Raw genomic sequence first — 26,789 nt, 5'->3', positions numbered from 1 at the left:
CTCACGCCTCCCCTCTGAATGTTACAATTCAGAGGTCTAGAACCACCCCATACTGGAAAACCTCTGAACTGTAGAGGAAGGGGAAAAATGACTTGAATGGTATTTATACAAGCTACTCAACTTATGCTGATATGAATATTTAAATATCAGCCTGTATCTCAGATGATCCTTTGTACTTCAACATCCGAATAGCATTAATAATACCAATTCTGAAGGGAACTCTTGGTTACCTTCAAGCAAGGAATCACATTGCAATGGGAGCTGTGCATCTGATACTATGGAAGAGAATTAGTTGTTTCCCCTGTAAAATGGTACAGATGAACCAGAAGCTAGTTCCTATCATCTCACCCCTTGCAGGGGGCTGGTTGTAGTTGTAACAGCTCTGATGTTGTTTGCATCTTGCAGATGTGTGGTTGCTCCCATAGGCCTGTGGCTGTGTAGAGAAACTGCTTACTTACTAAAACATGGGAATTTTTTAATACAATTAAAGCTTACCTTTTTGAAATGGCTGCTGCCTTGTCTTTCCTGCCACTTGAGAAAAAAAAAAACCCAACATTGCTGGTTTTATTACAGAAGCATCAGCTTGATGAAAAACTCAGTTGGTGAGAACTGCCCCTTACTCTGAATGAGCCAGTGGCTGCAGAACAACGTTCTGGGTGTCTCTGTGGCAAGCAAAAAAAGCAGAGCACAGCCAACATGTTCCTTGGAGAGTGACCCAGGGGTACAATGGGCACTCTTAATTGCTGCAGATCAAAAGAAAGATAACACAACACAGGCCCCATCACCAGCATAACTATTAAAAAGAACTAGCAGGCTTCTACTCCCCTAGATCTTAGCCAAGAAAGGGATGAGTGCTTGCCCCAATAGCTTAGGTAATCAGTTTCTCCACAGTATAGTTAAGGGAAGGACAGCATTCAGTTTGGTTCCAGCATCATGTAGAAAACCAACCTTACTTCCCCTTCAAAGCATTTTTCCTTTAGCAAGTCTCCAGCAGAGGATGCTGTTGCAGCAGCATGCAGCCAGGATGCAGTCTTTAAGGAAGCTGCTGGAAGACAATTCACTAACGTCCTTATTTTGATTACAGCAAAGAATCAACAGATGAACATAGGCTAGATCAGAGTGTAACATGGGGACTATGTACAAACAACAATCACATCAGAAAAATAAGGATCCATTTTTTGTCTTCCAGTAAGCAAAGCAGAATCATGTTAGTTATAATAAGAAAGGCAAGGTTATCTGTTGCCCAAGTCAATAATATTTCCTTTCAGCAATTAAAGCGAAGCTATAAACAAAATCTCAGAAAAGTAACAAAACTAATTACGGTACTGAGGCTCAAGGGGATGTACGTTGCATAAGGAGTGGTGAGCACTGTTTACATTAGAGAAGAGCAACCAGACACAAAGAATAATAAAAGTTATTTGGGTGCCCTTATTTGTGTTATACTACTACAGGAATAAAATGAATACTTACAAAAAAAGACTCATTTGGCTTGTTAAAGAGTCTCTCCGCATGTACATCACACAGCTTTGGGTCAATGATGACGTTTTCCAATTTGCTTCTGTATAACATACCTAAACTTGATCAAAGGTATATACTTCTACTGTATTACTAACTGGAACTCTGTGCTGTTGAATCTGGCAAGATAGGGAATTTTTAAACTTCCTGAAGCTTTGTATCATGGACCTCCAAGTTATTTTGTGACAGAGTAGATAACCAACCACCTGTTTTAATGTGGCAATTCCAAGATTTTGTAGACCTCCTTCACATTACTCCCCCAAAATAAATTTTTCCAAGATCCCAGGTTTTCCAAGATTTATACATAGGTAAAGTAGACCTAAACTCTTAAAACACAATGACAAGTGTGCTTTCATTTTACTTTAATATACAATTGCATTAAAGCAGTAGCATCTGGTACACAGCACAGCCTGCAGTGCTGTAAATGGAACACTGATGACTTTTTTTGGCAAAAAAAAAATGCCATCAAGGTAACATGCATTTCTTAGAATTTTCATTTGCATTTTTAACCCCTTTGAGACTAGCCAAATCAGCTACTTCTAATGGAAGTACCTTGTGCACAGAAACAGCCAAATGGCTTATTAGTCTGGGTTAATCAAGTTAGTGAGGTCTCACGTGTTGAAGAGACCCTGATAAGACTGGTAAACACTGGCCCCTTTGACATGAATTCTCATTGTACTGCTGCATGGAGCATTTGCTCTTTCATTCTGGGATCACAGAAGAAGCGGAGTTTCCGGGGTAATAGCTTCACCTCCACAGGCATAGCTTCATACTCCTCATTATCAATGCCAAATGATCCCTCAGTGCCCTGTGTACAGATAACAGTGCTGATCAGGGTTAATCATCAAACAGATTGTTTCAGCAATGCTGTAATACTGATACCTGATTTTACTAATAGACTCAGCTGCATACTTAGCTGAGTCTTAACCAAAATGACACCCTCCCTATGCCTTCCAGCCCATTTGGTCTCAATAGCACAGTGAGAGCTATTCTTCACTGCACATAATATATTAAGAGTCTGTTGCATAATATGTTACCTCACTTAGTTGCTAATTGGCGATAATTAAATGCTAGGGAGCTTTAATGATCCACATTGTTTATACTGAAGGATTCTTTGGTATCAGAACTACAATTATATACATTTAGATCTTGGTCTGCCAGTGGTGACACAAGCTAATTTGCAGAAGTGCCTGTTAAGTAACTCCTATTAAATCCATGTTACAAACACGTTTTGGTATTGTTTTACTATATTGATCTGAAATGTGAGACGCAAAGTAATTCACGGGTCAGGAATTACTCAGCAGTAGACTTTTCTTGAGCGTTTTCTTTAATGCCGATACAGTCACCAATGATTAAAACCATTCATCAAAATGGCAGGTTGACTTTACCTAAACAAATTTGGTGACTGCTTTGCATGCACTTGACTCAAGGTAGGGCTATGTTACGTGGCTACTCAAACTAGCTCCAAGTGAACTGGTACACCAGAACAGCACAGATCAGAGAAAGTAGCATAGGTTCTGGAAGTCAGAGGTTTAGCAGTCCACCTGGATCAACATATTGGGCTTCTCTGGAAAGCTGGTGAGACTTGCCTGAGCTGCCTCCAATTCCTTCATCAGACCTAGGTCAAGGAATCAAACAGCACTGCTTTGTGCCACACGCACATACTTAGCAGCAGCTGCAGTATGAACAGCTCATTTTATACAACAACCCTTACTTATGGCTCAGCTGTACACTCTGGAGTATTCTTTCAGAATGACAAAATTGCTATGAGTTTGATGCAAGTATTAGGATGCTGGCTAATCATGACATCATAATTCATGATTTTCACTTGGTAGCCACAGATTTATTCACCTTTCGGTGAATATTCTATTCTCGCTTAATATGGAATTATTTTGCCGAATAACAGATAGATCACTTTAAGATAGAAATTATCTATGAGATTGATTTCACATCCTTGTAAAAACAAGAAACCATCCTCCCCCAGGCTGCAATAACAGCCTCTTGTTTCTAAGAGGCAACAAAAGACTAATCTAAATTACATTGGCAGACACAGTTTGGGCTTCTTTTTCAGCCTCACCTATTCAAAGTTTCAAGACACTTTCCTATAGTGATCTGAGCCCCACTGCCTTGTCTCACCCTCCTTGATCTCCATAAAGCTTCTAATATTTATCTTCTTTTCTATAGCACAATGCCTTCTAGAGTAAAATGTAGACAAGTCTTCAATACTAAGGAGAAGAAGGTGCACCTCTGCAATATACCCAAGTAAGAGTCCCTTTACAACCACCACTACTGCCTATGTAAAAGGTCTGCCACTATTTATTGGCAGAATGAAGCTCTCCCTCTCATTTACAGACCACTTGGGAAATTCCAGTATGTGTCTCCTGGCCAGGGACTCAGTTGCTGCACTGAGGAACTGAGTGTCTCACTGACAGTCTAATCAACCTCCCAGATTTGGAGTAGGGATTTCTTAATGTGCAGCATCAACCGGCACAAGGAAATAAAGTGACACAGTTTTCCAACTCCCTCAGCTTCTCACCTCTGGAAGTTGCAAGATGCATCTGCTGGCTTGGATGCACTGACTCCCCTCAGGGCACATATGTGGATCACGCATCTTTTGACTTCTGTTCAAACCAAAAGAGAGGTAAGGTAAGGAGATATTTCTCTCGGAAACAGCCATCTTTAGAGACGACATGTCATTGCAGGTTGGTAAATCACTACGCATTTGGTAAACTTAGAGGTTATGTATACATACAAATATTTGTGGGTTTAACTGTGAGAAAGTAAAATACACATTTCCTCTTCTGCTGCAGCCAATATATATCAGAATGCACTGACAGCCTCCAACCAGCTTCTGCTCTGCGGCTCACTGAATATATTTGAACATATAGTTTTGTATATTTGACCATATAGCATAGCTTTGTGCTCCTCACTTACATCCTGCAATCAATGACTACCATCTCCTCATGTCCCATGCACCCACATAACTTACCAGCAACCTAAACAACCCTAAGCCAAAAAAAGTCATAGAATTATACTGAACCACTAAACGATCATCTAAAAAACAAACAAACAAAAAAACCCCCTCTTCTCACATCAACACCAGTCAGCATGAAGTTTCTTACTAGCTGCTTTTATATCATTCTTGTGAAGAAACCCCCAGAACATCATCATTTTATCCATTCCAAATAATATATCCATTTTTGTCAGTCTCTCTCTTCTGGTGCCTGTGAGATTCATATTTACATACTCTACTTAGAGAAGTGCTACTTTCCTACTTCTGTGGATGTCAAATGGGAGCGCATAGAAGGCAGTTGCCTGTCTTAGAAAGCTGGTGGTGCAAGTGTCACGTGGTCTTTTTCAAGACTTGGGTTGCTGTCCTGTCACTGGATCAACTGTTAAAGAATAGCACGTTGTGATTCGGTTTCCTAACATGTGCTGCTGCAGAGTAAGCACAAGCTCTTGGGTATGCTAACCTACCTCTGGCCTCCTGACTGAAAACACACATAACCTTTTGGCTGACCTTTGACAACAGGTACACCACACCCCAGGCAGTAACCCCTCAGTTTGCGCCCCTCTCCAGACAGGCAGCAACACACAAATAGCAAAGAGGACAGGAGAGAGTTACAGTGTTAATGTATCACAGCTCTCAAGCACAGCAGAATTACCACAGGCATTCCTCCAACAGGCAATGCCAGCTGCTCCCAACTTTTCTGTCTATTCTGTAGACTGATACAAAAGAAAAGTGTATTTAAATATTGCCCAGGAAGAGAAGTCACAAAAACATGTCAGAAACTACCTATATGCCTTCTATGCTGTGAGGAATGCAAGCACCTGTAAAAATCACAGAAAATCCCAGAGAAAGAACATGAGAAGAGAGGGTTGAAACAAGAGATGATAATCAAAGACAAAGGAAAAAAAACTAAGACACCAAAGGAAAGGGCAGGGAAGGACGGAAGCAAGAATAACTGTGGAAAGTTTGTTTTTAATCAAATATGTATATACTAAAAGATTAATGAGTGACTGTGAGGGAATTAAACATCCTCCTGGCAATAAAGATTATAAATCATTGATGGCATGCAATACTGTCAGTTTATACAGTGCTGTACAAACAAGCAGCAAAATTCCCTGCTTAAGGTTTAACCTGCTTGAAGTTTGACATACAAGGTCCTAGATATTGCACGCAGGTGAGCAAGTAGTTTTTTTGGTCCACAAAGGTAAATGAGGCTCTACGTAGATGCAATTATGGGGTCAAGGGAAGCTCATAAGAGACAAGACAGGGAACTAAAGATCAGTTAAAGGAGAACGCTGGTAGAAGCAAATAGACACAACTCCACTTGCAATGATTGCCTCTCTAGTGACCCAGTATGAAAGGATCAGAAATAATTTCCATTTGATTCCGCTCCTTACTCAAGACAAGACAGCAAAGTGAAACAGGAGCAAGACCAAAGCCTAACAGCAACAGTTCCAATTCATTGTTTTATCCCACTCCATACGCTGAATTACAAAAATACAGGCATGGAGAGAACCACAACACCTACTGCAGATAACACACACAAATTTTAACCTAGCTCTCATCTCCAGAAGCAGCCAATGTGAAATGATTCAGAGAAAGACTCTCTAACCAAAAGAACAGTCTTCTGTACCGTAGCTGGTAATTGTATTGATGCCCTGGAGTGACAGCTCTCCATACCTTCATATACAGAATCTAAGCTGGCTATCAGGATGTGGATTACTGATGCTACACTTTCCATTCCCGCTCTCCTTTCCTCCAGCACTTCTTAGTAAGCACTACAGTGTAACCACCTGTTCTTCCCCCACCTTATCTTAAACATCAGCTCTACCCCTGCTGCAGATGCTCTTGTTCACACAAATATGATCCACAGCCAGAGGGCACTTTTATACACCTGGGATGACCTACTTCTTTCTTTGAAATCCAACAGCAGTTGTCCTCCAGCACTCTGATGAACCACCAAACACATGCCCCCACACATGCTGCCTGAGCCGGCATGGTAGTTTCCCACTGGATGTGTGGTTTCCTCTGTGTGATCCATCAGTTCTGATCACCTCATGTCAGTGCCCCCTTCAATATAAAAAAACCCTTGATATCTGCGCTGGTAAGGTATTTTCTCTAAAAATCTTTTCAATCCCCCAAATTCTGGTGGAGTTTAAAACGACGCATTAAAAAAGAAGTGTGAAGAAGCTCTTTCTTTTTTCATTTCCAAAGACACACCCTGTTGGGGCAAGGCAATGGGGAGCCTCTAATAATGGGCTTGATTCAAACATAGCTGCCAAAAGGCATTCTGCGGTGAAGAGTGTCTCTGAACACCCTGATTTTGCCTTGCAAAAACAGGGCACATTTTTTGAGTCCTCTCTGTAGGACTAACCAGTCCCTCCTGCTGCTCCCCCACCCCATACACCCCTCTTTCTCTTTGTTACCTACAGACTTTTGGACACTATTTAATCAAAAGAGCTTGTTTCTTTGAACTTTGCTTGAACAGCAGCTCAAAGCTTTTGGTACTGCCTCTAAGCTCTAGCCAGCAGGGCACATTAACTCTCATCAGAGGCTTTTTCCGCATGACAGTGTAACTGCAGTCCGAAAATGTGACATACTACTGTGTAAAGCATGTCCAGTCCACATGGGAGACATTCTTTACAGTGGGCGTACACTCAAATACCCCTCCCTTAAATCACACAAATTAATCCACATTTTTCTGCTAGCAAAGCATCCAAGAACCCAGCATAGCATCTCCTTTGTCTTCCTGCTTTAAGAGGCCAGATTCCTCTTGCTGCTAACGGGAAAATCTCCTCCTCCCTTCCTTCTGTAGCCTTCAAAGCAAAGATTTCAGTCCCAAGCAACCTATGGTCCACATGGCTCATGTAATTTAAAAGCAGTTGCAGGTGGTAACCTGACCTACTGCGTATGCATAGGTCAGAAAATCCTATACCCACTGAGGCTTGTGGGATGCTCAAATAAGGGGCCTGCTGCTGCTATTAGTATCATAAACAAGACATTCATGCAGGAATAAGCAGGTAAAAATGTGTTGAAATCTTTTCTTCGATTTCACTAGAGGGAGCTCTAAGACTAGAAAACAGTATTTGGAAATTAAAAGGTAACACAGAAGAGCACTCGGATTTAGCTGGAAAATCTGTCGCTGGTAAAAACTGCACTGTTAGTTGGACTGTATGGAGGACCTGGAAAAAGCAGTTCAGATTTGTGTCCGGTGAGAGCAGGAGGAACAAGCGCACTACAAGATAACATTCCAAGCACATAGGAAGCAATAAGTGTTCACTTTTTCTCTACATGCTGTTTCTTCATTCCTGCAGCCCTCTTACTCCACATACAAGCAGCACCAATACATTTGCTTAAAGTCCCTGTTTAAATTCACATCTCCCAAAAGTTCTTCCAGCTCAGACCTAATTTCTCACAAGAGTTACTGAGTCAAGGGAGCCCTTCACTTAGAAGCAGGGCCTGTCTAATCAGAGTTCAAAAATTCAAGGTACCACTGGTACAAACATATCAGCTCTGTGGCCCGCCTCTCAATCCACTGAGCAGCTAGGGCTAAAACATTCTAGGGATAAGTCTGTATGGCTGTCTATAAAACTCGGTTATGATAGTATTATCCAAGTAGCACCCATCAATAACAACAGGGAAAAAGATGGAAGGTATAGTAAACTCAGAAGCTAGGAAGAACTCCAGGTAGACTGCTCTGCCTTGTTTCCAGAAAGAGAAAATCAGTAAGAATTTTAAATAACAAAATCAGTAATCCCCATGAAGCATTACTGACTGACGGCCTTTGCAGTCCTCTGCTTCTCCGTTTTGCAGCACAAAATCAGAGAAAAACATAGCACACTTCTCAGAATTAGTGTTCTGACTCACAGAGATTCTGTCATCTTTTTGCAGCCTTCCCATACTCACCCTCTGTTTACAAACTGTCCTTTGCTGACATTATCTGCTTCAATGCAAATATCCATGAAGTCTTCAGTGCGCTATGCAAAAAAAATTCAGAAATCAAGCAGTTAACATTTCAAAATGCCACACCCATGATAATGCAATATGTTCACAAAATGCCCAGTCCTTTGTCCCACAAAAGGAGGCAGAAGATGCATTTCTGCATTTCATGCTTTTTTGCACTCTCAGCTTGAGATTCAGATTATAAATTACAGACAGGAATTTCTCATGGATGACTATTCAACAATAAATACCACAGGAAGTGAAATAATGATTCACACTTGGCTTCTTGTTACATTTCACACACTTACTAAAGACAGTAATAGCAGATCACTTGGGGTTTACTTCTGGTCCACAAAGATTTCTAATCCATGGGTCTTTCATGAATTTAAGCAATAGTACAATGATGCAATATTTGGCCACCAAACACTACACTAAGAGTGTTTTAAACAACACGAATTGGAAGTCAAAGTGTTCTTCGTATCACTCCTTTCAACTCCTTACTTCGCTTCTTTTCTATTTACAGCCTGCCCTTAAGCCAAGTATACAGTAAAGCTTTTGTTGGGAAAGCAACTTTGATTAAGATGCAGTTAATTTTTTATTTACTTATTTATTTATTTTAACATTTCTGTCCTGGCAAAAATCCTAGTGCAGATGCAATCAAAATGACAAAAGTAAAAATAAATGCATCTATTAGTATAACTTGTTTTATTCCCTTGCTCTATCTGCAGAGGTAGGCTTGGCACTGTCTGAGCTGCACCTGTATGGCTTTATCAGCTTCTCTTCAACAGCCTAGGCATGGATCTGAGGTGAGACAGAAAGACAGGAGTGGCTGACAATACTCAGCAGATATGCCCTGGTATCGATTTGAAAAAGCTGTTGTTCAGCTTTGATAGCTACAGGGACAATGGCTTCAAGAGCGGGAGCTGAAAGCAGTTATAAGGGGTCCATACCTGTAGAAAAAAAGATGCAGTATCAAGCTACTTCCAGCTCTAGAAACAGAAAAGTACAACTACCCTAACATAAACTTATCCATTTCTCTAGACTATGCAAAAGACCTGAGAACCCTTCTTTGTTCAATACCAGTATTGAAGTGCATCTTGAAGGCATAACGGAGAGGGGGGGAAAAAAAGGACGTAAGGGCTAGTCTGTGGCAATGAGATAGTTTTTCAGTTCTTGGTAGGTCTGTTTTCACTTTATATCAGACTCTAATCCAGTTCAGTAACCAAAACCGTTCTGTTCAAGGGCCATCTAGAAACCACTAGAAAAACCAAATACCCTAGTAGTCTCTGTCCAGCTTCTACCGTTACTAGGACACTTGTGGTCCAAATTATAAACCACTGATGAAGAAGAAACTGAAATTTATGTGGTACATTCTAAGGAGAAAACAGGAGGAAATTTTAAGACTAGATTTGCCTGGGTTTTTCTTTTTTTTGTCTGATCCTGCAAAGATAACATATCAACATAACACAAATTTTCAGGTTCTTAAAGACCCTGAATTCTGAGCAAGAAACATGTTGCAGTAAGTTCAACACCTCCTGTTAGTCTACGTGTAGTGGCAGTGTTTTACTGCAGCCATGAGGAAGACATGAAGGGCAGCTCACCAGTACAGGACCACTGTGTTAGCATTTTCCAGTAAAATTAAAGACTGACACCTACCCAAATAGCTTTCACAGCAATAAAATTGCACCAAAACACAGAGATAAGCCAAAGACAGGTTTTAAAACAGTGAATGAACAGCGTGAGCATGTTGGGAAGGTTATGACAGGAACAGTTCCCTTGCTCCCTTGGTTCTACTCTTCCACAACCACCTGCATTTCCTGTCCTTTAACTCAGTGTAGCCCCTGTCCTTTCTCTTGTCCCAGTTCTTTTTAACTCTTCGCTCTGCAAGCCAAAAGACAGAGAAAAAGCCACAATTCCAGACAGACATTCAGGCTCACAGCTTCCTTCCAGCACCAGTTGATAAAACAGAATCACTCTCCCATGGGTCAAAAAGGAAAGGAGTGCCTATTTTGAGCCTTGTTTTCTCCTGGGCAGTCCTAAAGCTTCTATTTGGCCAGTGAAACCTTCTTGTTATACAAATTCATTCTGACCCCACTGCATCCCGGTTTTACATGGGTCTCCAGTGCTTTTACGCTGGCTCTGAAACTTGCCCATTCCTGGATTCAGTCATGGGCCCCTCCTTTCATGGGGTAGTAAGTTTTATTTAGATAGACACAAGAATGGGAGTTTAGCAAGAAAGGAAAACTGTGCAGGCAGGCAGCATTTGGAACCCCATTATACTATGGTCTTACTGTCAGATCAAGCTGCCTGTTCTGAGTTGCAATGGAAAGCTCAATGGTGGATAGCTTCAGGTCTTCCCAGTCCTCTGGGGTTACCTCCTGGGGGATTTCTGTGAATCCAGAAGAGAAGACATCATTAAGCGGAATTTAATTACACAGATCATTATTTCACTGCTATGAAACATCAATGCCAGCTGCAAAAAAATCACTCTGACCCATTGTGACCACTAGCTTTGTTTCTTTCAAACATCAAAATCTTAAAAAAAGGGAAAGGGAGCTTGGGTGTACTGAAGGAAAGAAAAAAATACCACCAGTATTCACACAGTAGCAGGAAAGACTACCAAGCACATTACATGGCAGCCCTGTGAGTCCTTATGCCCAGGGATTAACAGATCTCCTGGGCTAGTATTACAGGAACTTTTAGAAAACACATGAAGCACTGCTTCAATGTTCAGGATGCAGTGGCAACATATATTTTCTATAGGAGGGAACACCAGGGTTCAGTTCTCATATACAGGTCACTTAGTCCAGGCTTCTGTCTATATCATCTCTGCCAGCTGAGAAGGAATGAGAAGGACCTTGCACAAAATACACACTCCCCTTCCTTCTGCAGTCTGCCACATACACTACTTAGCTAACAACCCAACCCAAGAAAAGCTCACAGAGCACAAAGAAGAAAATTTATGGTACAGAAAGAAATTTAATGTACTAAGAGAAACTTAAGGCTTCTGCATGGCCCAAGTTTTATTGTTCTAGTTTAAGTAACATTCGTAGCTGTGTCAGCAACTCTGCCCATCCAGAAAAACAAGGGCTGCTCCTCTCTCACCAGCCCACTAAGAAGCTATTCTACAGGAGGAAGATTTTAAGAAGCTTGCCCATCAGAGCCAAGTATCACCCATGGAGGCTTCCACAGCAATGTCAAGCAACTGTGAGCCCAGGGAATGCCCTGGGTTCTTTACAAATGCATTTTTGTTTATGAGACCACAAGTGCTCTGGGAGGTTCCTGGAATGAGTTGATGATAACTTCCTTCTCCAAGTGATGGAGGAGCCAATGAGGAGAGGTGCTGTGCTGGACCTTGTTCTCACCAACAAGGAGGGGCTGGTGGGGAATGTGAAGCTCAAGGGCAGCCTTGGCTGCAGTGACCATGAAACGGTGGAATTCAAGATCCTTAGGGCAGCAAGGAGAGCACACAGCAAGCTCACTACCCTGGACTTCAGGAGAGCAAACTTTGGCCTCTTCAGGGATCTGCTTGGTAGAGTATCATGGGATAAGGCCCTGGAGGGAAGTGGGGCCCAAGAAAGATGGTTAATATTCAAGGATCACTTCCTCCAAGCTCAGGAGCGACGCATCCCAACAAAGTAGTAGTCAGGCAAAAACGCCAGGAGGCCTGCATGGATGAACAAGGAGCTCCTGGACAAACTCAAACACAAAAAGGAAGCCTACAGGGGGTGGAAGCAAGGACAGGTAGCCTGGGAGGAATACAGAGAAATTGTCCGTGCAGCCAGGGATGAGGTTAGGAAAGCTAAAGCCCTGATAGAATTGAATCTGGCCAGGGACATCAAGGGCAACAAGAAAAGCTTCTATAGGTACGTTGGTGATAAAAGGAAGACTAGGGAAAATGTGGGCCCTCTCGGAAGGAAACAGGAGACCTGGTTATCTGGGATATGGAGGAGACTGCGGTACTCAACGACTGTTTTGCCTCAGCCTTCATCGGCAAGCATTCAAGCCACACCACCCAAGTCATGGAAGGCAAAGACAGGGACTGGGAGAATGAAGTACTGCCCCCTGTAGGAGAAGATCAGGTTTGAGACCATCTAAAGAATCTGAAGGTGCACAAGTCCATGAGAGCTGATGAGATGCATCCATGGGTCCTGAGGGAACTGGCAGATGAAGTTGGTAAACCACTATGCATCGTATTTGAGAAGTCGTGGCAGACCTGTGAGGTTCTCACTGACTGGAAAAGGGGAAACATAACCCCCATTTTTAAAAAGGGTGAAAGGGGAGACCTGAGAAACTACAGGACAGTCAGTTTCACCTCTGTGCCCCGGCAAGACCATGCAGCAGATCCACCTGGAAACTATGCAAAGGTACATGGAAAACAAGTAGGTGATTGGTGACAGCCAACATGGCTTCACTAAGGGCAAAACATGCCTGACAAATTTGGTGGCCTTCTACAACAGGGTTACAGCGTCAGTGGATATGGGAAGAGCAACTGACATCACCTACCTGGACTTGTGCAAAGCATTTGACACTGTCCCGCATGACATCCTTGTCTCTAAATTGGAGAGACATGGATTTGACAGACGGACAACTCAGTGGACAAGGAATTGGCTGGATGGTCGCACTCGAAGAGTTGTGGTCAGCGGCTCAATGTCCAAATGGTGACCAGTGACAAGTGGCGTTCCTCAGAGATCGGTATTGGGACCAGTGCTGTTTAACATCTTTGTCGGCAACATGGACAGTGGGATTCAGTGCACCCTCAGCGAGTTTGCTGATGACACCAAGCTGTGTGGTGTGGTCAACATGCTGGAGGGAAGGGATGCCATCCAGAGGGACCTTGACAGCCTTGAGAGGTAGGCCCATGCGAACCTCATGAAGTTCAACAAGGCCAAGTGCAAGGTCCTGCACATGGGTCAGGGCAATCCCAAGCACAAATACAGTCTGGGTTGAATGGATTGAGAGCAGCCCTGAGGATAAGGACTTGGTGGTATTGGTTGACAAGAAGCTCAACACGAGCCGGCAGTGTGCGCTTGCAGCCCATATCCTGGGCTGCATCAAAAGAAGTGTGACCAGCAGGTCGAGGGAGGTGATTCTCCCTCTCTACTCTGTTCTCGTGAGGCCCCACCTGGAGTACTGTGTTCAGTAGTATGTAAGAAGGACATGGACCTATTGGAGTGAGTCCAGAGGAGGGCCATGAAGATGATCAGAAGGCTGGAGCACCTCTCCTGTGAGGACAGGCTGAAAGAGTTGGGGTTGTTCAGCCTGGAGAAGAGAAGGCTCTGGGGAGACATCATAGCAGCCTTCCAGTACCTGAAGGGGGCCTACAAGAAAGCTACAGAGGGACTTTTTACAAGGGCATGTAGTGATAGGACAAGGGGTCATGGCTTTAAGCTGAAAAAGGGTATATTTAGATTAGATATTAGGAAGAAATTCTTCACCATAAGGGTGGTGAGGCACCGAAACAGGTTGCCCAGAGAAGTTGTGGATGCCCCAACCCTGGAAGAGTTCAAGGCCCTGTTGGACATGACTTTGAGCAACCTGGTCTAGTGGAAGGTGTCCCTGCCCATGGCAGGGGGGTTGTAACTAGGCGATCTTTAAGGTCCCTTCCAACCCAAACCATTCTATGATTCTATGAAGTACTGACAGGACTACTCTGTTCCATTTCTGGCAGATATCACTGTAACTATCTTGACAAAGTCACAGTTTTAATAAATAATAACTATAATATAAAAATGAGAGAGCAGAAACGTAAAGCAGAACCACCCCTGCCCCAATCTATTAGAGGAGTAAACCCTGCCTGTGAGTTTATGCCAAAATAGAGACACCTCACCTTTTGGAGGAGATGACCAATATAACCGAAGTCGTCTGTAAAGCCTCACATACAAAGGAGGTCTGGACGATTTCTCCTCTGGCTCTTCTGGAGGTCTCTCAGTTGGACCCAGATACAAGAGAGCAGCTTGATGTTTCTGAGGCCATTCCTTGGATTTACATGGAAAGGAAAGACAGAAGATAAAGGGCCTTTTGTTGAACACCTACCTGTTCGTTCTGTTCAGTCCTTCAGCCTATTTAATCTGCACTCCCAAGTACTCCTTCAGAGCTACCCAGATCCCACCACTGCCTCAGCCTACCTTATTGCACTCCAGCCTCCAGATACATATGTGAGATGACATTTTTGCAGCTTGGAAAAGATTACCCACACTTCCCAAGTCTACTAATCTACTCCTTCCCCACGCAGAAGTGAGGTATTTTCCCCTCTACAAGCAGAGGGTAAAGGGATGTTTTCTTTACTGCTGATGTGTGGCAGGGTGACACAGCTGCTTCTGGCTGGAGGGAACAACCAAAACTGGCAAGGTCAACATTAGTGTTTGAAAGCACAATTGGTTTCTGCATGGCACAAAGGCAACCTCAAAGAGCAACTGCACAGCGGGGTCTAGTGCAAACAGGCAAAGACTACAGTGCTGTTTGCAGCCAAGGGGCACTAAAACCTGACAGGCCTTTGTTCTCCAATAACTGAAACAATCAAGATCTGACCTTATAGTCAGGTGCTTATAGACAGCAATATAACAGGTCTTAAGGCAAGCCAGGTGAGCTTTATAAAGCATCTGAAGGGAAAGAAAAAAAAAAAAAAGAAAGAAGTAACACATTATTCTTGGTGATATTTCAGATTCCAGTGCCAGAAACTGATGGCTACAGAAGAACCTTAGCTCCTGAAATACTTCCAGATGCTGACAAAGCTTATTTTCTCTCATTTTGTTTTAAAAATACTTTCTGAAATGCTCAAAACATAGGACTTATGGAGGGATTAATATGATTATTTTTAAATGTATATACTAAAACAACCTAGCCAAGAGCCCACATGTACTCAATACAATTACTTTTCTATGCACAAAACTTTAGAAATAGTTTTGGATCATATAGTACAGGTTGTTAAGCTAATTCACTTCACACCTCTGAGAGCAAGGAAAGACTCCACTATCATACTTACATAATAAACAGGACGAACAGAGGTTGTATCAGTAGTGCAATACACGACAATAAGTATTAATGATTAAAGGGAAAAGCAGCAATGCTGTGATAATTTAAGCCTGTATATTTTAGAAGAGATGATAATACTCGTACCAATGCCCCTACTAATATCAGAGGTGAGCTCTTTCCCCTTACACTGTTTTCAGCTACAGGTCATCCTGTTTCAAAGGACAGCTACAGCAAAACCAGAAAAGGTGAAGTGAACAGCAGCAAGACAAGCTAGGAAAAGATTAAGCTCAACTGGCTGGAGCCATTTCTTATAGAAATTAACAAAATGATAACATAAGAGGCACATAAAGCAATGAATACCACAATTAGGGGAGATCAGGTAGAAACTCTTCTATCTTAATGGTAGAAAAAGTGGGCACTTCTCTTTAACTTTCAGCAGGTTAAACATATCTTTTTAATGTACAATGAATAGCTCACCAGTGAAATCCACTATCACTGCCACTAACTGAGGCTAAGGACTCAACCAAAGTGAGAAAGGGGCTGGAGAGAAGTGAAGAATAGGTTTCTACCTAGAATGCCAGCACACAGAATCATCACCTCTGATCTCCTGGGGATGGTGGGGAGAGGGGGGGAATCTTTCATGGACACATTACAATTTAACTCCTCTTTACAGGAATTTCCTACAAAGGAAGCCTTGGCACTATCACAGACAGCATGGCTGGACTGCACAATCTGATCTACCATACCAGCTCCTGGGTACTTCCACAGCCTTTCATGAGGCTTCTTACATGTTCAGAGAACAGGAAAAGCATGTGAATGAAAATGCCTCACGTTTCATGCAGGTCAAATTTTAATCTTTTCAGGATCAATTTTAAGCAACAGAGAAGTTTAAGGTGAGATATAAGCTATTAATCTTCATGTTCATTTTACTACACATGGAAGCCTGATTATCAACGTGCATGAGCAGTCTAATTACAGACACATCTGCGAGATGAATAAATCAGAATGAAATGTTGTCATAAGAAAGTGCTGAGAAAAGGTGACAGAGCACTTTAATGGTTATTGTCAGCACCACTGCTGCTGGTGGTCACTGGCTCCCCCTGGTGATCTTGCAGCAACAGATCCTCAGTAAAGAATTTTTTTTAAAGTATTCCTCCTCCCCTTCATCTTTTCAGACTTAAGTCTATCAACTGGTAGGTTTTTTAACAAGTTGAGTTTCACTCCCATTTTATATTGTTACCAGAACCCTTCACAAAAACTTGCAGATCAATTATACAAAGCATAGTCAGCCTTTTCATTTCCCGACTACAAAAACACTTTCCCTGCAATTACTTTTTACCTTAAACGTACTGAAAAAGTGAGCTGCTTTGGTTTTCAGAGGCCCAAGGTACCAGTACCTGAAAAAAAAAAACCACAAATAGAACTTCTAACATAATAAGGGGTCAATACTGGGAAAGGGGGAAATCTTGCATGAAGTCAGAGCACACAGACTTGTTTGCCAGTGAAGTTAGTGCTACCTTACAACCTTTATCTTTGTGATACTGTAAGATAGTTTCTACACATCACCAGCAGCTTAGCAGTGACATCCCTTTCCTGAGTTACAGATCACTAAAATGCAGTATACAATCTTCATTGCAGGCAGCGTGACATCTCAGTAGCAGAATTTTACCTAGTTATGTGACACAACTGGGAATGATATAAAGGTCTGTGGCCTAGCACCTGGTGGGATGCATGTCTACAATATGCAATAAAGAATGAGGTTGGAGGAACAAACAAACAAGCAAAAATCAATAGCTTCAGTGACAAAAAAACAGAGCCAGCAAACATCAATTCGCCCCAAAGGATTCTCAGATCAAAATAAATGTTTTACAAAATAAAAATCCTGCCAGCCATAAAGTATTGTATAGAATCTAAAGATGTGACTATACTTAGGCAGGCTTGGCACACATTTTGATCACTATCTTCCACCAAAGAAGGTCAACAAAGCACATTAAACACCATCAGCTCAAGAGTACTGCAGATTTAAGTGTATCATTAACTACTGAGGTGTGCAACTGTCACACCACTCCCATCAAGTTATGAAATTGTCTGTAAAATAATAAAACCTCAAAAACATAAAACAGCACCATGTCTCCACCAGGACAGTGCTCAGCAGAGGGAGAGCCAGACAAATTTCTGGAACTGTGGCTTATGGCTTGACTCCCTTCATAGTAGGTGCCTTCTTTTAAGTATAAGATCAGTTGTACTGGAATACACCAAATGTTCACTTAGCCCAATAACCCATTTCTGATAGGGACCAAAAGTGGATGCTTAGGAGAAGTATGAAAACAGGACAAGCACACATGGTCCTTGTCCCAAGCACATTCTGAGCACCCATTCATTTGTGACTGAAGTGCTTTCCAAGCTGGGCACATTTTCTGTGCGTTCGAAAACACTGATGGAAGAGAATGAGGTTTGAAGATGTTCACACTGCCTCACGTACAAAAGGTGCTGTCATGCCTCCAGCACTGAGTCCAGAAGAGTCTTATGAAAGGGAACTGCTGCAGGAAAAGATGTAAAGGCTGACACTAGGAAAAAAAGAGGGCATGCACAGAAAGCCTAGTGAGAGTGCAGAGGGGAGAGAAGTGCACTTCCTTAATCTTGGGGCTGCAATTAGCAGGAGAACCTGCAGCATAACCAAGTCAGCACCTACACAAGCTACTAAGCATGTCCCTTGCTTCCCAGGGACAAACACATTGGCCATTTACTGCATCTCCCCCATTCCATATCACCTCTCAATCCTACTAAAATATCTGCCAGTCAGACTCCAGAGGTCTGCTACCTCTTACTTCCTGACAAAGATAGCTCATTCCCAAAACACATGGTATGGAATTATAGCTGTGCAGCAGAGGCATGTGCTGCAATTCCGCCCTAACAGCCTGAGAAGTGAACTGCTTGGCCCTGCTGCTCCTTCACCAGATAATGCTAGTCATTTGATACACAGACAGTGGCATATTAAATGTCCATTTGGAGAAAGCCCAACAATTATTAGTTTAGCATTCAGAGAACAGTCATCAGACAGGACGGTCCATGCCATTTCTGCCAGGAACTGAAGGGCATTTCTACTGCATCTGATGTCCCTTGTTGGAATTGAGTTACAGAGTCTGCGTGCGTCTTTTCATTGGCAACTGATGAAAAACAATGGCCAATTACTTTACTTAGACTTTACTCAAGGGAGAGCTTTTCCCACTGATAGAATCTGAATGAAGTTCCAGAAGTGGGCACCACAAGGCAAGCAAAAAGTAAATACTCAGAAGAACAGTTCAGCACCAAGTAAGTGTTTATTTCAAACGACAAAAATGCTGAAATGTCTTACACTCCCATGTGTGTAATGCGAGACCTAACAAGAGTGGGTGCCTCTGCCTGTCAAATACCTACACTCAAAAAAGGCTTCTTTACAAGAGGGGGGTATGTCTTTTTAGGCAACAGATGCTAAAAAAGTTACAATTTCAAAAATCAGTATTTTCTTACTTGCTAACTTTAACTCCTGCATCTCTGTAAGATCCCCATCTTAAACCAGTCACTGCAAACACAGGCTGTTCTTTTTCTCCCTGTAAAGAAAAAAAAAATTGTGAAATTGCTTGCCTTTATCTTGTTTCCAGCTTTGTTTTTTGCAGCTAGAAAAATATCATTTCTATATAAAAACTGATTTCTGAAAATGAAATTTCACAGAAGATGTATGATAAATAGCTAACAGCAATAAAGCTAAGCAGAATTTAAGTGTTATACATTCCATCTGCTCCCATAGAGGAATATAAGAGGTGAAGTTTTGAAGAGGTTGATTGAGTTTGACTGCACACCCAGCAATAGGCATTTCATTTTGTGCATATTGTCAGCCAAAAGCAAGGAGCTCTGCACAGTGACACTAAGTTCTTGCTGCAGAAATGTCCATTCTACAACATAACAGAAAAATAATATTCAAAAACCATATGGGGTTTTCCCATTTCACATTTTTCAGTTTCTAAAATAAAGCTATTAACTCCACAATACATATGAATGCATTAAATCAGCTCAGACAGCTATTGTTATCTCTCACCATTTCTACAGAAATATCAGTGTTAGTAAGTTTTGTATTCATCAATACTATCTGAGCCTCAAAAACGATGTTCAGGCATTCTAGTGTTTTCTCCAGTTTAGACAATCTGATGTCATAGCATACAGTGGAGAAATGACTGCCACCAGAACTGATGATATCATAAACCAAAATTCATGACAGCACTATACAGAGGAAAAGCAGTCCATGTAAATAGAACAACATGAAAATAGGGAAGTCTTAGGAACACTGGGCACCGAATAAGCAGATGCTTTTACCTTGATCTGCAAGACATCAAGTGGAACTGTCTCTCCCTTCAAAATGGCCAACGTAGCATTAGTAATATGTCTGCAAAACAAACAGGAAAGAAGCAAAGGAAAACAAACAGGAAGGAAGGAAAAGAATAAGCTTTAAAAACACACCTTTTTTTCAGCAAACCCCACTATGAGTCCAGGTGGGGCATTTTTGCAGCAAACACAACAACACCAGGGAAAGAACTCTGACAAAGTGCTGCACTTCCTTGAAATCAGAAAGCAAACTGGGTGGCTGCAACACATGACAAAGCCTGCGTTCTAACAAACAGCAAAAGACCTGAAAAGCAAAAGGAAGTTCTAAGCTTTTCAGAGATTGCTCCTTCTTCAGCTAATCTGGCAGATCACACGCCAACTCTGTTACTTGCTGTTTCGGATACTTAACGCACTAAGGACCCAAATCCTGGTTTTATTTTACTGGTGGCAAGTATAAAAACCTGGGAGAGAAGGAGATGGTCATGAGACTGGTCTCAATTCATGTGTCTAGGATTTAATTGCCTTAGTATGTTAATTTGTTTTGAAGTTTTTAATCAACATAAATCTACCTGTCAGCAGTGCTCATGTCGTTTTGGTCTCCATTAAGTTGTGGACAGTGGCTAAGTTACTTTCTTATTGCAAGTCGTAAAGTGTGGCACTAAAGATTTTGTAACCAAAGTGTTCGAGTTCATTAAGAAGTCTCTATGTTCAGATCTGGAAGCATATATTTCTTTAAAATACCTTCCTTGTTTTCAAAGTTGGGTAAAATTTAAATTCCACATTATGCACTTTTCCAGTGTCTCAGTTGGGTAGGAAAAAAAAAACCAAAAACAAAGCCAAATGTCATTTTCAGATCCAGCCCAATATTCATGTGAATCAGCAGGAGAAATCGCCCTTGGCTTCATCAGGCTTACAATACTGAGACAGAGAAGGAAGCTGTTCTTCCCTCAGCCCTTCTTGTCTCCTAACTCTTGTCTCTTCTGTAAGACCTCTACAGTTCCTACACTCCAAAGGTAAGCTCTAATAGTGCTGAAGGAACCAAAGCCCGAATATTTCTTCTTAAAATATCACTTCTGCAGTTCTTAAGTCAGGTTCTGTTACTGGTGTGGGTTGTTAAGCAGCCTATTGACCAAATTCCTTTCAACTTCACCAATATGCTGCAGTCTCGCCTGCACAGTTCATTACCTTGGGACAAGAAGATCATTCATTTCAAACAGCTTCTTTAGAACCCAAACATAAATTATGATTTTAATCTTAGCTACTGATTACAGCCTTGTCCATCCTGCCGAGCTTCAAAGCACTCTGGTAGTTTTAATGAAGGATGTTATGCCAGTTGGCTCGTGGGTTTTATGTATGATGGATACCAGCAAGGGTTCCACAAAGAAAAATGTTAATGAGTTACTGGGAGAACCAGAGTGAACAGATTTCAGGAGCAAGGAGAAATATATTCATAGTATGGGAGGAGAGGAAGGAAAAAATTGAAAAGAAATGAAGTGTGGGGAAAAGAAAGCTTAGCTGACTAATCTTTTTACTTTAGAAGTGGACAAAATAAACTTACAACAAACTGAAATGCAGGCAACAGATACTGCCAGACTGGATCATATCCAGGATGCTGATAGATAAGATTCAGGTTGTTGGAGAGTTGCCAGCATCGGTCCCATCGCAGGGATGGGCGAGAAACCCTGCAGAAGTCAGTAATGAGATCCAGCCTTTCCCATAAAGATATTCTTGTACGCCTTACTTTGCAGGTGCTAACCAGGTTATATGTGGACTGGTTTCTAGAATTCTTAACTGGAGAAGGCACAGAAAAAGGACTTTTTTTGTTTTATTTTGCCATATCTTTGCTATATCCTTGTCATATCCTTTCTGACTATTCTTAAGAGGCTTGATCCTTTCCTTTATTTTTTCTTTGGAAAAATCTGAGCATCACATGATCACAGAGAAATTAGTCACAGCAAATTATTTCATGTTCTCATAATACATACATTTCCTTCTTTTAATTTTAGTCAGTTTTTGGAAGTCATTAACTCAGTCAAGTCTAGAGAATCATCAGGCTCTGCCCAGAGACTACCAACTTCTATGGAAAAAGAAAAGTATCAAGCTACCAAGAAACACTGCTCTTTGAAAACAAACAAAAAAAGCCCACTTTCAGAAACACGTAATACTTACTGGACTTGGTTCGTGCTCTCAGGGTAGAGCGTGTGGCTCAGAGTGCAGGTCTTCCCAAGAGGTATGAATCCTATAGGAATCTTACTGAAGACAGCCTGGACACATGAGGAGATTAAATTAACACCTGCATCAGCTGAATGAAGCTTCCTGTGTAGAGATCACAGCTGTGTCTGATATCACCCCTTTGGCACTAAGCAGCCAGGCACTTCCTTAAACGAGGCAGTAATACATAATGACTGGGAACATGGCATCCGAATCTGTGAACCCACTGCTGCCAACTGGGGACAAAGGAGCTCTCTGTAATCATCAAGAGCATTGTTACATGCAGGTTGGCAGCCATGTCCTAACTAATGCATGGATTCTGTCAGCAATCTGCCATCTTTCTTAATACTGACAGTGGCATCACAAGCTCTGAATCTCATTTACCATTGCAGAAATCCCCCTCTGATAGAGTAACCTTGCATGGCAAAGAGATTTTCTCAGTTAAGGAAAGGAAATTAATTGATTCCTCTGGCATCCAAATCATGAAGCAGCAGAAGGTCTAATTTTTGGAAGTCAGTGACCATGTTATTTTTCCTGTACCACAGTTCAGCAAAAGGGCGTGTTGAAGGAGCAAGTTATTACACTATACCTCATAATAAACTGTGCTTCTTGAAGCGTGTCAGCAAATCAATGTAAACTACCATATATCACAATGTACCATCTCCCTCCTGGGCACTGCTACTAGCAGCGCCATAATACTGCAAATCTGCACCAACTAAATAATATCCCTCTCACTTCATGCCCACCTGCTCTCCCTTGATATCTCTGTGTCACCTGCAAGTCTTAACACATCTCAAACACCCTCCTCTCATTTTCTTCACAACTGTTTTACAGCATGCAGACAACGGGCTATTTGCAGCTCATGAAGTCATGCTCTGCTCCCCTGGCTGCTAGGAACAGTGTTTCTGGAATACCTTGCACAGGCTCTTCTTATCCAGGCAACAGTGATATGGCATACCCGAGTAAAAAGGGAAGCAGAGCACAGAATGAGGGGGCTGAACAGCAGATCTCTACTCCTAGGGCAGAGTGATGTGAAGGACAAGAAGAATTCCCTGGCCAAAGACATAAAGTAACACAGTGGCAATACTACAATGCAGTATTCCACCTGAAATAGTGCTGGATGCAGAATTTTCTATGCTACTGCTAATCAACCCAAGCTATATCAAGATAGTAAGTCAAAAAATAGAGAAGAAAAACTAGCCAGTAAAGCCTCTAAAAATTTTCTTCCAGTATCTTTAGATAATAGAGGTCTCAGGGGCCAATGATGTTAAATTTAAAAAACTGATGTCTCAGAATTGATACAGCCAGCACCCCTTTAAAAATACTGGCTTGGTTGCAGATTTTCTCTTGTCACATTCAGACAAAGCAACTGCCTAAACAGATACAATTCCAGCTGCCAAGGATATCATCATAATCTTGTCTGGATCATTTAATTGAGTTTTTGCAAGCTCCTGCCAGAAGGTTTTGGGAACAATCATTCCCTCCTTTCTTCAATAACACTGTCCTCCCTCTTTAAAAAGAAAAATCTCTCTCATTTCCATTCAGAGCAATCCACCTTGAGAGGTTAAAATTTGCTTTCTGCAGCCATCTGCATAGGTAGATATTCACTGCTTGAAAAAATGGCAAAGCAATCATAAAGGAATAGGAGCATGGCCATAACAGAAGTCGGTTTCAAGCCTGTACAAATACAAGAAAAACATGTACTTTCGCCAATGCTTCTGCCAAACAAAGCAGCATACACAACTGGTCCACGGGTCTTTGAAAGTTGTGCGTTTGGCTTCTCCACAATCCCTGCTCTGACACTGGAAAATTCCCAAAGCCATGGCTTGGGAGCCATCATACTCCCTGAGTATCACAGAATCACTAAGGTTGGAAAAGACCTGTAAGATCATCAAGTCCAACCATCAACCAACAAACACCACCATGCCCATTAAACCATGTCCCACACTGCCTCGTCCACACGTTCCTTGAACACCTCCAGGGATGGTGGCTCTACCACTTCCCTGGGCAGCTTATTCCAGTGTCTCACCACTCTCTCAGTAAAGAATTTTTTCCTAATATCCAGCCTGAACCTCCCCTGGCGCAACTTGAGGCCATTTCCTCTTGTCCTGTCACTAGTCACTTGGGAGAAGAGACCAACACCCACCTCTCTGCAACCCCCTTTCAGGTAGTTGTAGAGAGCGATAAGGTCTCCCCTCAGCCTCCTCTTCTCCAGGCTGAACAACCCCAGTTCCCTCAGCTGCTCCTCACAAGACTTGTGCTCCAGACCCCTCACCAGCTTCGTCGCCCTTCTCTGGACACGCTCCAGCACCTCAATGTCCTTCTTGTAGTGAGGGGCCCAAAATGGAACACAGCATTTGAGGTGCGGCCTCACCAGTGCCAAGTACAGGGGCACAATCACCTCCCTACTCCTGCTGGCCACACTATTTCTGATACAAGCCAGGATGCTGTTGGCCTTCTTGGCCACCTGGGCACACTGCTGGCTCATATTCAGCCGGCTGTCAATCAAACCCACAGGTCCTTTTCTGCGGGGGAGCTTTCCAGCCAGAAGTGGAATGAAGAACAACTGGCAGAATTGCAGGACACTAGCATGGCTGACTTATTACGCAGCAAGCTGGCTCCGGATTAGTAAGCAACATATCTGTACAAGACAGCTGAGGCCAAGAGATCACAGTGGATGCATAAGACACTTCTCCTACGAAATAAACAAAATTTAAAAAATTATACTTCCTCACCTCATCTGCTCTGCGGAGAAGTCCAGTTATGACCTGAAAAACATGGGAAATGCTCAGCTCTGAGAATTTTGTTTTTCAGTTACAGTACAAAGCTACAAAATTCATACCCACATTTACTCTTTGGAAAAGATTTAAGGAGCAGCTACTCTTTTATGGAAGGTGCTACAATTGCTTACATGGGAAAGGAGGCATGTTCAGTGTACAAACATGGTGGAAATAGCAGGGTTATGAGTGTGCATGGGTATATGCTAGCACCACAAACAATGCCAGTGTAAATATTTTAACACCAAATAATGCTCTGCATAATGCAAGAATATCACTGGTCAGTGTTCAATTAACAATAATTAATTCTAATGCCAGGAGAAACTTGCAGATGTATTCTGACCACTTTCTCTTAAGGTCATTGCATTTCATTTAGCCATTGCCTTATGAAGCCAGTAGTTAGCATTCCAGGAAATGCTTCAATAAAATACAGCCTTCCTTGAAAAACAGAGTATCCCCCAGTACTGCTGGTAGTTTGGTCCTGTCATTAATAATCTTGACAATAGGCATTTATTAAATATATACTATGCTTTTTTATCACTCTCATGTAATTTTTAAATTATTTGATTCCCACTTAGCAAAATATGCATTCCTCTTGGGGAGTACAGATAGGAATGAACTTTGAAAATTAAACCATTACAGCTACATTACACAGAAAGAAAAAGTTAAAATCATGTCTTCCCAAATAATTTTCTCATTCTGGAATAAAATTCTGGAAGGTATGTCACACACTCTTCCTGACCCTAATCCCATGATCACTTTTAGACTAATAACAACTAGCAGAGTTTTCTTATCCTCAGAAGATTATAACATTGACTGAAAACTCAGATACTAAAATGGACTTCTCTCTAGTAATAGCTGTTATGATACTGCTACATTACATAGACTCAATCTTCTCACCCTCAGCCTATGATTCTCAACAAACCAGGACAAAGCTCCTGCAGTACCTCTTGTACTGTGCCATCTCCTCCTGCAATAATGATCAGATCTGTGTTTTCCATCAATTCCAGCAGCTTTTTTGCTTGTCCCTCATAATCAGTCTGAAGAAACAGAAACCCAAACATGAGAACCCAAGTGAATATTTCTAGGATTTCTCTTCTATAGAAAACAAAGAATCATCTATCCATTTGCTTAATAGTTATTCTCATATAGGTGCACAGTACTGCATATTACTTACATTCACTGAAATTTCTTCAACTTATAAAACAAGTCTGCTGCCTAATACAGTATGTGCAAGCAAACACACACACGCAAAAGCTAAATGAAATATCAGACTAAATCTTATTCAATAGATCTAGAATATCGCAGCAATAATCATATTTCCAGGTAGTTTTACATTGAAACAAAACCACAAGCAAACCATGCTCTTGCAGAAAAAGTCCCAACATCTTTAGCAGCCAAAGTGCTCAAGTGCGTCTCCTGAAACACCGAATCAGCTACATAAAAGGCTACTGCCCGACAGCAAGCTGTTGACAGTGGGTTTAGCAGTAAAGAATACACTGACTTTCTAAACCATCAAAACCATTTTCTGCAAAATTAATGTCTTTTACAAAGACATCGCAGCCTCAGTTATTGGCCCAGCCCTGTTTTCCTAACTTGTCAGGTCTGAAGTTACAAAGCGTCAGTTTTAAGTCTTGCAAAATAATTTTTTCTCTTAGGCTGGGACTATGTATTTTCAATGACCAGAGAGGCATTAATAAAACCAGCGTTTAACACTAAACCTTGTAAAAAAGCTTCCAAGACAGAAAGATACCTATTAGAGTACTCCAATGCTAGGACACAGTGACTATTAAACAATCCACATATCAGAGCCTCAAAAACCTGCAAAAAGATCAGAATCCCTTCATGTTTACTTTTTCTTCTCTTTCCAAAGAAAACCTCTCTGCTGATTCACATCATTTAGAGCTCAGTGTTCTGCTTTTGTGATGGGAATGTTGAATTATTTGGGGATATACTGAGATATTTTCAGTGTAAAAAAAAAGGGTTATTTTTAATTAATC

At 41.8% G+C, this 26,789-nt stretch overlaps 1 protein-coding gene across 2 annotated transcripts in view; it reads right to left on the bottom strand.

The window, feature by feature from the left end:
* Positions 1–1,698: 1,698 nt before the first annotated feature.
* AGK (acylglycerol kinase) overlaps positions 1,699–26,789 on the bottom strand; it is a 40,542-nt gene continuing 15,451 nt past the window's right edge. The window contains exons 5-15 of one of the 2 annotated variants that reach the window (XM_059816161.1): positions 25,737–25,829; positions 24,748–24,780; positions 21,971–22,065; positions 19,793–19,862; positions 18,953–19,032; positions 16,782–16,839; positions 14,298–14,445; positions 10,759–10,856; positions 8,432–8,502; positions 4,052–4,136; positions 1,699–2,323 (exon numbers count right to left, since the gene is read on the bottom strand). In XM_059816161.1, the coding sequence (XP_059672144.1) occupies positions 2,186–2,323; positions 4,052–4,136; positions 8,432–8,502; positions 10,759–10,856; positions 14,298–14,445; positions 16,782–16,839; positions 18,953–19,032; positions 19,793–19,862; positions 21,971–22,065; positions 24,748–24,780; positions 25,737–25,829 (969 nt within the window). In that variant the 3' untranslated portion in view covers positions 1,699–2,185. The remainder of the gene's footprint in view (positions 2,324–4,051; positions 4,137–8,431; positions 8,503–10,758; positions 10,857–14,297; positions 14,446–16,781; positions 16,840–18,952; positions 19,033–19,792; positions 19,863–21,970; positions 22,066–24,747; positions 24,781–25,736; positions 25,830–26,789) is intronic. The other variant, XM_059816162.1, reaches the window with a different exon arrangement.

This window comes from Gavia stellata, chromosome 4 (assembly GCF_030936135.1).
Source record: "Gavia stellata isolate bGavSte3 chromosome 4, bGavSte3.hap2, whole genome shotgun sequence".
NCBI classification, from domain to species: domain Eukaryota; kingdom Metazoa; phylum Chordata; class Aves; order Gaviiformes; family Gaviidae; genus Gavia; species Gavia stellata.
Note: the sequence above shows the minus strand (reverse complement) of the source record. Positions and strands in the feature narration are given on the sequence as shown.